The 14,370-nt window shown below is 42.4% G+C and overlaps 1 protein-coding gene across 3 annotated transcripts in view; it reads left to right on the plus strand.

The window, feature by feature from the left end:
- Window positions 1-2,798: 2,798 nt before the first annotated feature.
- Window positions 2,799-14,370, plus strand: part of satb2 (SATB homeobox 2) — a 39,794-nt gene continuing 28,222 nt past the window's right edge. For all 3 annotated transcript variants that reach the window (XM_026376265.1, XM_026376266.1, XM_026376267.1), the window contains exons 1-2: window positions 2,799-3,448; window positions 12,370-12,585. In XM_026376265.1, the coding sequence (XP_026232050.1) occupies window positions 12,414-12,585 (172 nt within the window). In that variant the 5' untranslated portion in view covers window positions 2,799-3,448; window positions 12,370-12,413. The remainder of the gene's footprint in view (window positions 3,449-12,369; window positions 12,586-14,370) is intronic.

Here is a 14,370-nt window from a genome sequence, read left to right on the forward strand (position 1 = left end):
AGTGGTAGTAGGTGGGTGGGTGGACGGAGCAGGGTGGTTTACCTGTGCGTAAAATGTGTCCTTAATAACCATAGCTGCTCCACGTTACTCTCCAATCACCACCGAGCTTTGAAGAATCAGCTCCATTATTCACCGCGCTCCTCTCCGTTTGTTTCAGGGATCAATATTTCATTGGACATCGTGGAGCTTTTCATGCTCGCCTGGGCTCGTTCCTAGATTCCCACTTCTCCAAGAAATGGAAAATAGACAGAGGAAGCGGGTTTTAGAAGCTCTGCAGGCAAACGATTCCCCGCTGGGCCTCAATAATTCACAGCGACCTGCTGCAGCAGAATGTCTGTGCGCGATGAGGTGAAACGCGCACGACGCAGTCACTCAACACAACATTTGTTTCGATAAATACAGAGCAGTGTCCCGGCTTCACTGCTATTTATTTCCTTGTCTCCAGGATAAAGAAACCCGACGTGGTTAAATGTTTTCTCTCTGATTTGAGGGAAACATTTAAAATTTCTGGTTTTATTCTATTTATTTATTTTATATTTTAGTTGTGAAGATTCAAGCTCACATCTGCAGTCTGGACTTGATTTAGTCATTATACCTGCACTGATTAAATATTTAACTCCCCCAAAAAACTCGGACTGAATACACTGGACTTAGCAGAAATCAATTAACAATTAACTACAAGCATGATTCTCACTCACATCTTCACACATTTAAAGAACCAACAAGAAGAAAACCAGCTGTTCATGGAGAAGCTGAATAATTCCCACACAGGCCAGTTCATTTCAAGATAAGTGTCTCCATGTCTGACAGAGTGAAGAGTGTCGTGGGGAGAATATTTAGTCTTTTTAAAATGCCACCTTTAATCGTGTTTTATCATCTAATGAGACATTTGCAGTGAAATTAAAATAAACTGCAGATTGTGAACATTGTGTTAATTTTATCTGAGATCCAGTGATTTTTAAAATCTCATTCTTTCTTTCTTCTTTACGCACACGTATCGTAGCTATTAGTTCTGCGTTTATTCCCTCTGTGCTGTCAGCAGCGTGACCAGCGCGCGTCGACACCATCATCATCACCGTCATTATCATATTTAATAATATTGACGAATGAGCAGCGAGCAGCGGCCTCTCTGTCTCCCACTTCACTCTTACTCCGCGACTCTGGGAGCTGCAGAGCTGCCAGGTGTTCCTGACGCTGAAAACCAGGCTCCAGTAACAGAGGTGAGTGCACGACCGGCGCGTTATAGTGACTGTTGTTGATGCAGCGTAGATGATGTAGAGAGAGATCAGCTGTGAAGTGTTGAGGAGGCAGCTTCATAAATCTGGACAAACGCGGGAATGAAAGTGTTTTAGTTATTTTTATTCTCACAGAATATAAAAACTTCTATTAATCCAGGACGAGACAATAAAATTAAATATAAGTTAAATAAGCATTAAAAATTAGGCCTGTACGGTCCCGAATCGCAGCTCGAGTCTCTTTCCTTGAAAGCTTTGCGCGCACGACTGGCGACGCACACGCGGAACGGCTGTGGCGCGCTCCTTCAGAGGACCCCGGTAGAGCTTCATCCAGACGCCAGGAGCGAAGTTACACCCCCTCCCCCACTGCCCACCCCTCCATGAAAACACCGCGGCCAACATGCACACAGGCTTGGACACATCTTTACGCACAGTCACGGCGCTGCAGATGTTGCCAACCTGTGGCTTCACTTGTGTTGCTCCATTCCGTTGCGCATGCTCTTGTTAAAATGTGCATGAAAGAGTCTCTTGTTGCAGTTTACCGTAAGGCCATATAAGCAGTGGCACATGCAAATCTGAGCCTCAATAATTACTAAGCTAAGAACAGAAAAGCAGGCCTTCTTAAGTACTCCAACAACGCGCACTGTTCACTCCTGCAGTGCTTTAATATGTTCATGTCCAGTGTCATTTCATTCTAGCAGCTAGTAGAAAATGACTGAAACGAGTGGTCTCACTCTTACCTGCAGGTTCGGTTCATTTAACTTCTACTTCTACTGCCCGAGGAGGCTCACACACATAAAAGCTTTTCTCCACTGTTTCAGAAATAAATCACATCCTTGCACTTCATAACTGATAACTTTCAAAATAAAAGTTAGTTTGCGTTCAGAAAACCACCTGTGTGTCATAACATGTCGGTGTCATTTGACCCTCGCTGGCTTCCTTATCTATTAGACACCGCGCAGTGACATCTGTCTATCAAGTCCCAGGTTTATCATTAACAGGGAGCCCACAAAGAGCCTCAGAGCGCGCTCATCCTTGACTTATTATTAGGCTACTTATTAACGTGTATCAGTGCATGGACTTCAACTTCGGAGGATTATCTGTGAGATGATACTGACATGTCTGAAAGTGCTGGAGAGAAGCTGCAGCGCTGAAAGCTGCGCGATAAGTTACTGCTGCGTGAAGCAGAAACAGAGCAACACTCGGAAAGAAACGTTTTCCTCTGTCTCCTGTCAAAGTCCCTGTGACAGTCAGCTGCACAGAGGGAGCTCAGTGCTGAGACAGGATTCAGAAAAGACAGCATAAATCAAAAAGAGACATATGGATGAACGCAGCGCGGGCCTCGGTCTGTGTGAGTGTGTGTATCTCCTGGAAAGTCACTTTTTGAGTAATAAGGTTTTCTGGACACTAATATATCATTGATGTGTGTGTCTATAAGGGAGAACCGCCCCACCAAATGCTTCCATGGGTCAGATTAGCTTTTAACGCCCCCTCTCCTCCCTCCCTTCCCTCTCTCTTTGTCTCTCCTCCCTTCTCTCCTCCCTCTATCAGTCAGTGCGCCCGTTGGCACAGGAAAGATTGAAAGTGACACACTCTGATTAGGAACCGGTCTTCTGCACGGTTTAAATCCCGCTATTCCTGCGGCTCAGACCCCGCTGTTTGCTTTTCGGTCAGCTCTGGTTTTCTTTGGTCTCCCGCGCTCTGTCTTCGTGCGCTTTCTCGGCTGTGCGACGGTGTTTTTGCGCTTTTCTTTCTCTGTGGCCATGAGTTCAAAGGAGGGCAGAGTCGTGCCATAAATACGCGCTTTGAGCTAAAAGGCGGACAAAGGGAGGACGACAAAGTACCGACTGTGTTCATATATCAAGTTTGTGTGCGCGCTCCGGTTCGACAGAAGCGTCCACGGCTCCGGGATTGACAAGCCTCTCTCTGCCACTTCTTCCCCTCAGACGCGCATCCTCCGTCCACCTCTCCACACGAACTTACGCGCTATTGCCGCCACACACACACACACACACAGGCGCGCGCACGCAGCAACCCCCTAACTGAAACTTTTTCTTTGTGGATCCGGCTCCGAGTCCAGATTCAGCACAGTACCAGCGGGTCCGCCGTCGTGTCCAGAAGCCGAACCCAAAGCTCAGCCCTGGATTCATTACTCCTCATCAATGGACAGAGCCTCCTCAGCGGCCAGCAGCGCTACAGACACGCCGTAAACAGTGAGTAGAGTCTGCATGCTCACACACACACACACACACACACACACACACACACACACACACACACACACACACACACACACACACACACACACACACACACATATACAATCGTTTAAACTGACTGAAAATTATTGTGAAGAACAAACAAATTTGATTTGATAAAAAAAATTGAAATTCATCCAGTATTAGTGACATTTTCCTTTGAACCACACAAAAAATTTAAATAATAATATAATAATAAATTAACCAATGTATTATTATTATTTATTTTATTATTGTTGTTGTTATTAATATTGTTGCCGACAACACTCCTATAATTAACTATAATTATATTTATTACCTTTGTATTAGATTTAGTGCAAAATTACTAATTATGTTCTAGTTTTTACCAACAAACGCGTTTTTTCATCATTTAAAATAAGTTTAAAATCAAGTAACTTGAAGTAAAATCAAAAGTTTCTATTAATTAGTGTAAAAGATTAAGTTTATTTCAGGTATTGTAAAAATAGGAAACAAGGTGGAGCTGCGTGAATAAAATCACATCTATTCTAAATATTGTGATAAATATTAAAACTTTAAATATTTAGAGGTAAGTTTTGTTCATTTATTTCTAGTGAATAAATAAAGTAGCTGTGTAAAAATGTTAGTATTATTATTACTTTAAATATAAATTAAAAATTAATATAAAGATTAAATGTTATTTTTGGAGCTTTTGCAAAAACATTAAAGCTTAAAACACATTAACACTGACATTTCTTATATATATATCAGTGTGTGTGTGAGAGTTATTTTCTGAACCCATGTCAAATATAATTCTTGCCTCTTTTTCACTTCGCCATCAATTAATAACCAGTGACTGTTGTTGCTTTTACTGATGTAACAAATTAACACATGAACTGTTTAATAACAGCATCATGTTGCACGTTTTCCAAACTGCACATTTACAGAAAGTGGAGCAGGACATGAATAAAACATAAGGAGGGAACAGAGAGGTGCAGAACACCTTTGTTTCCACTGTGGGTGAAACATGTTGAGAAATATTTAGATACGACAAAGCTCAGGTTTGATCAGGCGCTGTGGAGACGTCTGGAGGCTGAAGAGGCCTCGGGTCTGCTGCGCGTAATCAAAGGAAGTGAAGCCAAATGCGTTTGGCTCCAAATGAGAAGCAGTTCTCGTGCAGACCGTCATGTCAAAAACAATAGATGGACCTGCTCTAAAGAGAAACACTTTGTGTTCAAGAAATCGAGCCTGAAATTTGTGATTTAAACGTGGTTTTAAACGCTCGCAGGTCAGAAGACGCGCAGCACAATTACAGGAGTTTTATTTATTTACTACTTTTTAAGTTTTCCAAACTTAAACTTCATCTTCTTCTGCCCTCTGTGTGAGAACCTCCTCAGCATCACGCTGACAGCTGCCTTTCAGCTCCAGCCCGGAGCCTTTTGTCCTCTCCGACCTTAAAACACACAGCAGGCTGACTCAGCTCGTCGTCTTCTCCAAACCACCACGAATCCAAACAATCTTCCTGTTTACCGCGTTTTTCTCATGAAATTCAACACGAGTGAACCGCGTCCTGAGGGGACTCCTCACCTGCGCAGGTAAAGCGCGGACTTAACTTCAGATTAACACTTAACAGCAGAAAAACAAGGATTTTACACACGTAGGCAACAAAAGCAGCTTTGATAGAATTAAATTAAACCTAATAATGAATTTAAAATAGTGAGGGGTCATCAGCCGACACCACTCAGCACCAGCAGGACTTTATTACACATGAGGCGCCCATCACATGTCCCCACATTAGAAAAGTAGTATAAATAATATTTATATATATAAATAAATAAAATAAATAAATATAAACAGATATGAAACACAGGATTTTTAACCACCAGGAAAAACGAATTGGTTTCAGTCTGTGTGACGGGAGACCTTCTCCAGGTTTCTGGTCTGTTTAAAGTTTGCTCACATGTTCAAAAAGTTGAGGCCGTGCCAGCGTTTGAAAGAGCTGAGTGTGTGTGTGTGTGTGTGTGTGTGTGTGTGTGTGTGTGTGTGTGTGTGTGTGTTTGAAGAGTTCACCTATCAAAAATGGTGGTAAACGTGTGTTTTCTTTGGCTTTTACTGAGCTGTCAGAACGTGTGTGAGTCTTTGAGAGACGAAATGTGAAGAACTGCTGCGGACGTGCACGTTATCCATGACCTGCACTGTCATGTACATTATCTGTTTGTGTTTGCAGAAGCTATTTTTCTATTTCATCATTTATTTCATCACAGTCTGAAAATCAACAGTTTAACCAGACTCACAGATTCACACCTAGACAGAAATAGTACAACTTCAAATCCTTCATTTTCCTCCGACTCCCTGTGTGTGGACTCAGTATCTTCCTGTGTGAGCTCAGCTATCGGTTCACACGTAATATGGGTGTGTCCCAGCTATTAAAGTGCAGATTAGATAGTGGAGAGGCTCTGTGGGCAGAGAGAGGGAGCTTCACCAGTGATGCTCCTCTCTCTCCAGCTGTGGGCATCACTGCTGCTCTGTAAAGGAGCAGAGTTAGATTCTCACTCATGAGGAATTTATGTGTCTTAAAATTCAAAAAGAACTCGGCACACGTGTCCACACAGGTGGACAATACAACACAGGTTACGTGTTGTTAGACTATTATTTTATTCACCCCACCCCCATGCTGTAGTGTGCTGTACTGTGCTGTACTGCGACTGCAGCTCATGCTCAGCTCGTCCCTGCTGTGTGTGGTCCCTGGAAGTGTTAAAGCAGAGAGTCTGTGTAGCGTGCCGGCTGTGGTTTGTGTGGCTTACTGTCTGTCTGTGTGCAGCTCCGTGTGGATGAGTGTGTCGAAGCACGAGTTCGCATCCTCCAGCTGCGAGGGAGAGGCGGTAAGCGCTCGACTCTTCCTCCCGTTTTATCGAATGTGATGTTTACGAGGGAGCTCGACATGTTTGCCAGAAGGCCTCCATCTTGGCCCCCTCGCTTCGGTTATTTCCTGGGTGTGTGTGTTTGAGCCCATTGACCCTCTTCACAGATACAGGACAGTTGGTGCCCCCCTGCCCTTCCCTCCCCAACCATCACATCACAACAGTCTCTCAGAAACACATCTGATGGCCATAAACTGCAAATTCCACAATAATGTAACCTTCCCTAGCAGCAATCATTTCTCATAAACAGCCACATAAAAAAGTCTGGTGTGGTTCCCCGTTCTCCCCTCAGACATTAAAAAACAAACTCTGCGAATCCCAACGATCGGACGTCCTTCTGGGGGCTCTTTCTGCTCATTCTGTTGGGCACTTCAGCACATCGTGATGTCTGTTTGTGAATGCATGTTTTGCAGGGTTTTTAATATCCATTCACCTCCTGCTGCTGCTGCTGCTGCTGCTGCTTTGTTTTATCTGTTCTGCAGAGCCAAGCATTAACCAATAGCTTGATAACCCTGCTATAAAAGTGGATCTGGAACGGGAAGAACACACGTATCTCTGGATATTTTCCTATAGGTGACGCCTCTCCCATTCTCCCCCTGCTATCAGAGCTAATAATGCCCTCATAGGTCACTCTCTCTCTCTCTCTCTCTCTCTCTCTCTCTGTGTGTCTGGTTTGCATGTTGAAGGCACAACCCTTCGTTAGCAGACACATATCCTAACGGTAAAACAGATCCCAGGGAGAGACTCAGAGCTGATGTAAGTTCTCCTCTTCAACTCTGCAGTGTTAGAGGTCAGTTGCTTTTCTTACTAACACTTCAGGATCCACTGGTTTGATTCATGTGGAGTTCGAACACCGTATCCTGCTGTTAACTTTTCACCCACGATTGTCCGTGTTACGTTTCCCTCTTGCTTTAAATCTCTGTGAGTTTCAGTGTTTACTGCTCTGCTTCCTGTAAAACTCATCACAATGGGATTACAGTGACGTGTGTGTGTGTGTGTGTGTGTGTGAGGTTGTAGAGGAGGCAGCAGGCAACATGAAAACAGGTTTCTTCTTCAGTGCATCTTTAAAGACGCATCGACTGCAGAGCTTTTGTTTTGCTCTTCTACAGTTTTACATATTGCACACGTCTCACTTCATCGGGGGCCTAGCATTAAAGCAGCTGGAGGCCACTTCTTCCAAACCTTAAAAATAAAAGCACAACAGCGAGAGGAAAAAAGCAAGAAAGGAGTTAAAAAGTGAGGAGCCGCTTCCACCAGTCATTACACTGCACAGTTCGTCTTTCACACGACTGCGACTACCAATCAGTGTTTGTCAGCCGTTTGATTTGTAGAGTTTAGACTGGCTTTGAATTACACGTTAGCCTCTGTTTGTGTGTGTTTACGTCTTGGAGCTGGACATGTTGTTTATAGGTGTGTTTGTTGTCGTGTCCTACTCTTCCATTTCTTCGGGTGTGTCTGCATTTTTTTTTTTTTTTGCTCTGCAATCTTGTCTTCGGCCCTCAGTGTGTATTTGTTATGTCTAGAACGTGTAATAATGTGGAAATTGATAGTGGCTTATCATCAAAACAAGAGGTTGTCTCAGTACCAAACATTATGCGGGACAAACAGAGCAGAGGGAATTATAATCTCTCATATAGCTGAAGTTCCTGAAGCAGAAATATTAAAGTTACTGTTGTGTTTATTAAAATAAGACCAAATGTTTGAACTCATGTTCAACAGCACTGATGATTTTATCAATACTAACAGTTTTTAAGGAACATCCTTAATATTCATTACACACTTGCTCTGAGGTATGACAGTTGCCCAGAGAAGCAATAAATTGGGAAATGTGTCATGACCCTCTTCTTATCAAAAACACATTACATTTAGTCCCGTCTCCATAGCAGATATGTAACAGCTTCTCTTATCACGTCTTTATTAACTGCTTTTACTATCACACACCTTATCAAACAATGCAATGAATATAGGATGCAGACGATAACAATCAGAGTGTTTGAAGACTGATCCCCGAGTTACTAAACCCAGGGTTTTAGTGGCAGTCAGCATCATTAATGTGATCTATCGTCACACAGTTATCAAACCCTGCAGCGCACATTTTAACAAAAGGTTATTGCTCAACACGCCCGTAATAATTACATAAAATAGATTAGCATTTATCAGACGGTGACTGTGGATGTTTCTGTGGTATAGTGATAGTGACACGCAGGTTCGCGCCCACGCTTATTATTATTTACATGCAGCTCAGCACAGAGGTGCAAAGAACGAGCACATTTCCGGAAATGAATGAAAATATCGATCTAATTTATCTAATATATGAATATTTCATAAACAATACTTTACACTCAATCTAATATTTAAAACCCTTTAGTACCATTTGCTGCTGAAATGAGTGGTAAAAATACTAAAAGTTTGTTTTTGATAACATCTGCAGCCAAACACACTAACTACACTAAGGGACCGTATGTAAATGATCAGGGTGGTGAGGTGAACTTCTATAAAAAAAAGTTTAGATGTTGTGTAGAAATCCTCAAATGGTTTAAGGAAGGCATAAAAATCCTGCACCTGTAGTAGAGAACAGATTAAAGTGATATTATTTACTACTCAGAGCTCCAGAGACTAATTCTTTCCACTAACAATGAATCTGCCAGTTGTTTCCTTCATTAATTGAGTCGTTTATTTGTCTTTTACTTTGTCTGATAAACTGTCAACAACATGTTCAGTTCAGAAATCAGAAGAAAAGAAAGCGTTTCACTTTCAGCTTTGTTTAAAAAACAACAATTCATCAATATCAAAATAGTTGAGGAACTATTTAACGCACATGTAGCTGCTTGAGGTGAAGCTAACAGATACTAACAGATACTAACAGATTACTGTGAGTAGCATTTAGTCCAGTGGTTCCTAATCTAGAGAATGAGAAGGGTCAAAGAGTCATGATGACTGATGACTAGTTACATGGAAATATCTAAGATGGAGTAGGTGAAAAAATGTCCTTAGCTAACTTAAACAACTGCACCCTCCCCATTAAAGTAAAAATGTGCACAGCACATTACCACACCCTGAAACTGACACAGAATACAACCTTTATGACCTGTGGTGCAACTGGAAGATTTACTGGAAAAGAAAATGTTCAACTTCAATACAAATAAAAGAGAAATCTGAACAAAAATGATCTGCAACAGTCCCCAAAACCTTTCAGTAACTTAATTATAGTAACGTAGATTTTAAAAGCAGAATAGAACATGTAGTAAATGTTTTATAATGAATTTTAATGTGGGTCCAAGCAGAAAGATCTCTGGCAGCTTAATACTGTTCAAAAAGGCCGATAGGATTATCACACATGAACCCTTCAAACTAAAGTCTCCAACTAAAACAAATAGAGGGACGGTCGTGTTTAATCCCAGAAGTCATTCGAGTTGTACAACAAACACTCAGCTAACGTGTGTAAACTGATATTTCTTGATATTATATATCTACATCTATAGTTCTGGATGTCATTGATGGTCTGTTCGCTGTATTGTAAAACGGTCTTTTGCACTTTTTATACCGGTTTTAGCCTCGTGAATTGATATTTAAGTGTTTATCAATGTACAACTTTCACTATATGAAGAATAATTTATGTTATTGCTGCTTAGTTTTGTTATATCGTCTTTAAACACTTCTATCTGTATGCACTGTCTGTAAATGCTAAATCGGAGGATTTAAAGGACAGAGTTAGTAACTTTTAAAAGTGGAGCTTCACTTCTTTATTATAATAAAAGCATCCGGCCGCACATGACCTGCTGCTCATACAAAGTGGAAATCCTGTTAATCAGGTGGGTCGTGTTATCTCTGGGACGGCACCAAGTGACTGAGAGTTGACCAAAAATGCACAACAGTCTTTATCTTTCGGGTTAAATAGCAAATGAAAAGGAACTGAAGCAGGATGTGTTGAGATTAGACGATGCTGCAAACTGTAAGTGCACGTGACCCAGGTTAGATGGCGAGATGTCGGCGAGGCCGGGTCTTGATAGGGATCATCAGCAGCTACAGCAGGACGGGACTTGCTGCTGATAAAGACGGAGTGATTTTTAAATAAGAGCTGAATGAGGTCAGATTTGCCTCCTTGCTCCTCTCGTCCTCTCTGAGGAGCAGCGCTGACTGTTCAGGGCAGCTGACAGCAGCCACTGACTCTCTTGCAAAGTTGTATTATATTCATGCTGCTCTTTATTGTAGCTACAACATTGTTAGTGGTTAGATTTATTTGCAAACCTCCCTTTTTCTCAGCATGCCTCACATTGTGAATTATAGCTACCACTGTACTCACATTTGAACTCATTGCTTTCCACTCAGTGCGACTCTTTGAACTTGTTTTCTTTTTTATTAAACTCTGCCACTTGCATTTTTTGGTCTTTGCCTCTTTGCCTCCCACACTTTTTAATCACAACCAAAGCTAATGTTTTTAATTTATTATTCATTTTGAAATTTTGCCCGAGCTCTTAATACTTCTCAGATTGAGCTTTTTTTTTTTTCTTTTTGTGGTGGATGGTGTTTTTCAACTGCGTTGTTGTGTAAGAGTCGGTACAGAAGGTAGAGAAGAGGCGAGAAGGGAAAGAAAGGCAAAGGAGGAGGAGGGGAGGAGAAACCACCACACAAAACATTGTCTTTTGTTCGGAGTTACGACAGCTGGAGCCGTAAACGCTGCAGAAATATTAAAAAGTGAGGGCAGGGGGTGTAGTTTCTAATCAAGCGCTGTGGAATATGTCACAGTCGAACAATAACCATAGATTCCCCCTCATTTGTTCTGCTGAATTTCTGGCCAGTGTCACTCAGTCCAGAGATCCTCTGTGTTTTTCCACTCCCAAATCTGGTCACTAACATGATTTCCATCCTCTAATAGAAAAACCTTCCATGCTTGCTCTCTCCTCTCTCCTCGCTGTTTTTCCACAGACAGTTTCTAATCTCTCTCTCTTCACTCGGGGTCACACATGCAGGCAGATATTGTCCAGGGGCTCGTATGTAAATAAAAGCTGTGCACTTGGTCGGAGCGAGCTGGCTGCTCTTTGATACTTTGGCACATGTCCTCTGTCTGGCCTGGCAGCGTTTCTAATGGCATTACACTATATTAGACTTTTGGCTGATGATTCCTTATCAGGGAACCCACGAGGGTCTCACTCTGTGTGCGTGTTGTGCCCATGCACGCTGTGATGTGTATGTACTCAGGAAATTACCACACACACACACAAACACACACACAAATGCTCCTAGACTCTCAGTGCCTGGTTACAGTCTATACAAACACCGACTGTTCTGATCTCCAGTTCTTTATTTAAGCTCTGTCACTTATTTTTATCACATTAGCCAATTTAAAGTATTTTCTGCTTTTGGTATTTTTATAATCTTTATCAAACCAACCAACCCGATCTTTTTGGTTGTGAATAGTACCCGGTTCCTAACACTTTGCTCTGTTGTGGTTCCTCACAAGCTGAAACAGTACTAAATGACTAATGATTGGTCAGAGAGAAGCGTTTCTACTGGACCACAGTCATGTCAGTGTCTGAACTCTGAAGTGTTGCACAAGATAACCTGAGTTCTCTGGTTTCTTGTTACTTTCAGTCTGTTCTTCTTCTTCAGTCTCTAAATAATTAATTATAAATCAGTATCACACAACACAATATTAGGCTGTTAAACCACTGTCGTTCAAAGTGAGTCATAGCTGCACTGAGTGACGTGTCTCAGAACGACCATCACAGACCCTGAAGTACGAGCCACCCGTGCACGTCCGTGTTTCCTCCACTAGCTTCTCTAGAAATTCACAGTTGATTGTTTCTTACTTCAGACGCTGCACAAACTTTTCTGAGCTCCTGCAAAGCTTTATTGTTAATTCAAGCATCAGTCTCTGAACAACAACAACAACATTTCTGACTTTCCAGAAATAAACTGAATTAAAAAAACACCACTTCCACGCACAATAAAAACCCGTATCTCTGTCTGCTTTCTATTCCCATTCTATTCCTCCAGATTCCTTCTCGCTGGCTGGATCTCCTCTGGGGGTGTGGAGGAGGATGGACAGGGGAGGGGAGAGTCCCATCACCCAGGACAGTCCTGAGCGGAGGGCAGGCAGCCCGGACCTCAGCGGTCTCCCACCGCCGGGTAAGAAGGGTCGTTTGGAGCTCAACGGGAGCCCCACCGGGCCGCGAACACGCCATAACGGAGCCCCCCCGAGACCACTGGGAGGTAAGAAACATGTCGACCAAGACGTTCAAGTATCAGAGAAGTGGAAAATGATAAAAAATTACAGAGATTATGAGTGCAGCATGATTTAAATCCCTCGTTCCTTCACCAAATTATAATATGAAACAAACTAATACCAAGTTCGAGGTTCTTAACTCTTAGACCACTGTCTTAGAAAATGTAGAATGTATGAGTATTTATATAGTTAATCTATAAGTCTGGGGGGAACTGTATAATACAGGCTTACCAAATAAAGGCGATTGCTCCATATAAACAAGATTTATACAACTCACTCTGGGTTATCGATCCCTGCATTCATTGTGAAAGTTGTTTATTGTTTTGAGTGTGTGTGTGTGTGTGCACATGTATCCCTCTGAACGTTTGTGTTGTCATGTTTGCAGAAATGTCTTAATTAAATTAAATAGTATATTAATTTACCTTTAAGAAATCTAAACGTTTTAACATTAAATATATTCTCTGCTCATGTTCCAACACCACAATTTGCACCATTTTGTAGATTTGACAAACTTAATTTGATCTAATTCTTCCCTAAAACGAATCCCAACAAATTCTGCTAAACTCTGAAATCTTTGCTTTGTGCTGTGACTGTGTAGAGATGAACCTGAGTGTGGTTTTAAAAAGTACAGAAGTTAACAAATCAACAAGGAGCTCAGCTGTGACCACAGTAAGACGAGAGGAGGAATCGCTGCATCGAAGCGAGTGAATGAACAAATGTTTTAATGCAGAGAAAAGCGAGAAGAAAACACTTCCTGTGAAAAGTGATGAGAGATGGAGGGAGGGACAGGCAGAGGGAAGATGACGGAGGAAGGGGTTTCCTGTGCCGAACGGTTGGTTGGGCTGTAATAATGACGGGTTGTCTTTGAAGACAGGAAACTTAATGTGTCTCCTCCAAACCACACTGCTGCCACGAGTAGGGGGCCACACACACACACACACACACACACACACACACACACACACACACACACACACACACACACACAGCAGCATGCAAACACAAACACACAGATTTACATAGTCTCTCACACACACGCACCATATGTCCACATTCACAAACGCTGTGACACTGACACCCGAGAGATGCTGCCAAAACACACACCCACTAACACTCCACACACACACACACACACACACACACACACACACACACACACTCCACACACACACGTCTTATTTTAATATCCCAGTTCACTCATCCCCATACATATTAGAGGGATTAGAGGTTTGAGGCAACATCACATCATCCAAACCAGATCATACAGACAGTGGGCAAATCACAGGACACTGGATATAAGAGAAGACAGACTGAGGTGGAGACAGAGCAAAGGATAGAGCGAGATAGACTCGGAAAGAGAGAGAGAGAGAGAGAGGAGAGAGAGGAGAGCTGGTCGGAGGGAGCTGCTCTGTGTTGACAGTTATATTTCCCTGTTGGGGGAAATTCACTTACTTGAATTGGCACGGTGCTCCAGTGTGTAATTCACTCCATAAGAGCCTGGAGGACTGGGAGCAGAGTGATTAATGAGGAGGAAATAGAAATATAGGAATTGACTGATTAAAACAACGGGTGGGAGGGATCTGGGACAGCGTGGAGAGGGAGGGGGGCCTAATGTTGCATGCACCTCGTGTGTTTGCATGGAGCAGTGTGTGTGTGTTTGGTATTGTGTGGCTTCCATACTGTAAAACACAGCCATACGCTGGATTATTAGTGCTGGGAAGCTGCCTAATGCTATCAGTCCAATCATTTCTTCAGAGAGCTTTAATTAATTG

The sequence above is a fragment of the Anabas testudineus genome, chromosome 21 (genome assembly GCF_900324465.2).
Source record: "Anabas testudineus chromosome 21, fAnaTes1.2, whole genome shotgun sequence".
NCBI classification, from domain to species: Eukaryota; Metazoa; Chordata; class Actinopteri; order Anabantiformes; family Anabantidae; genus Anabas; species Anabas testudineus.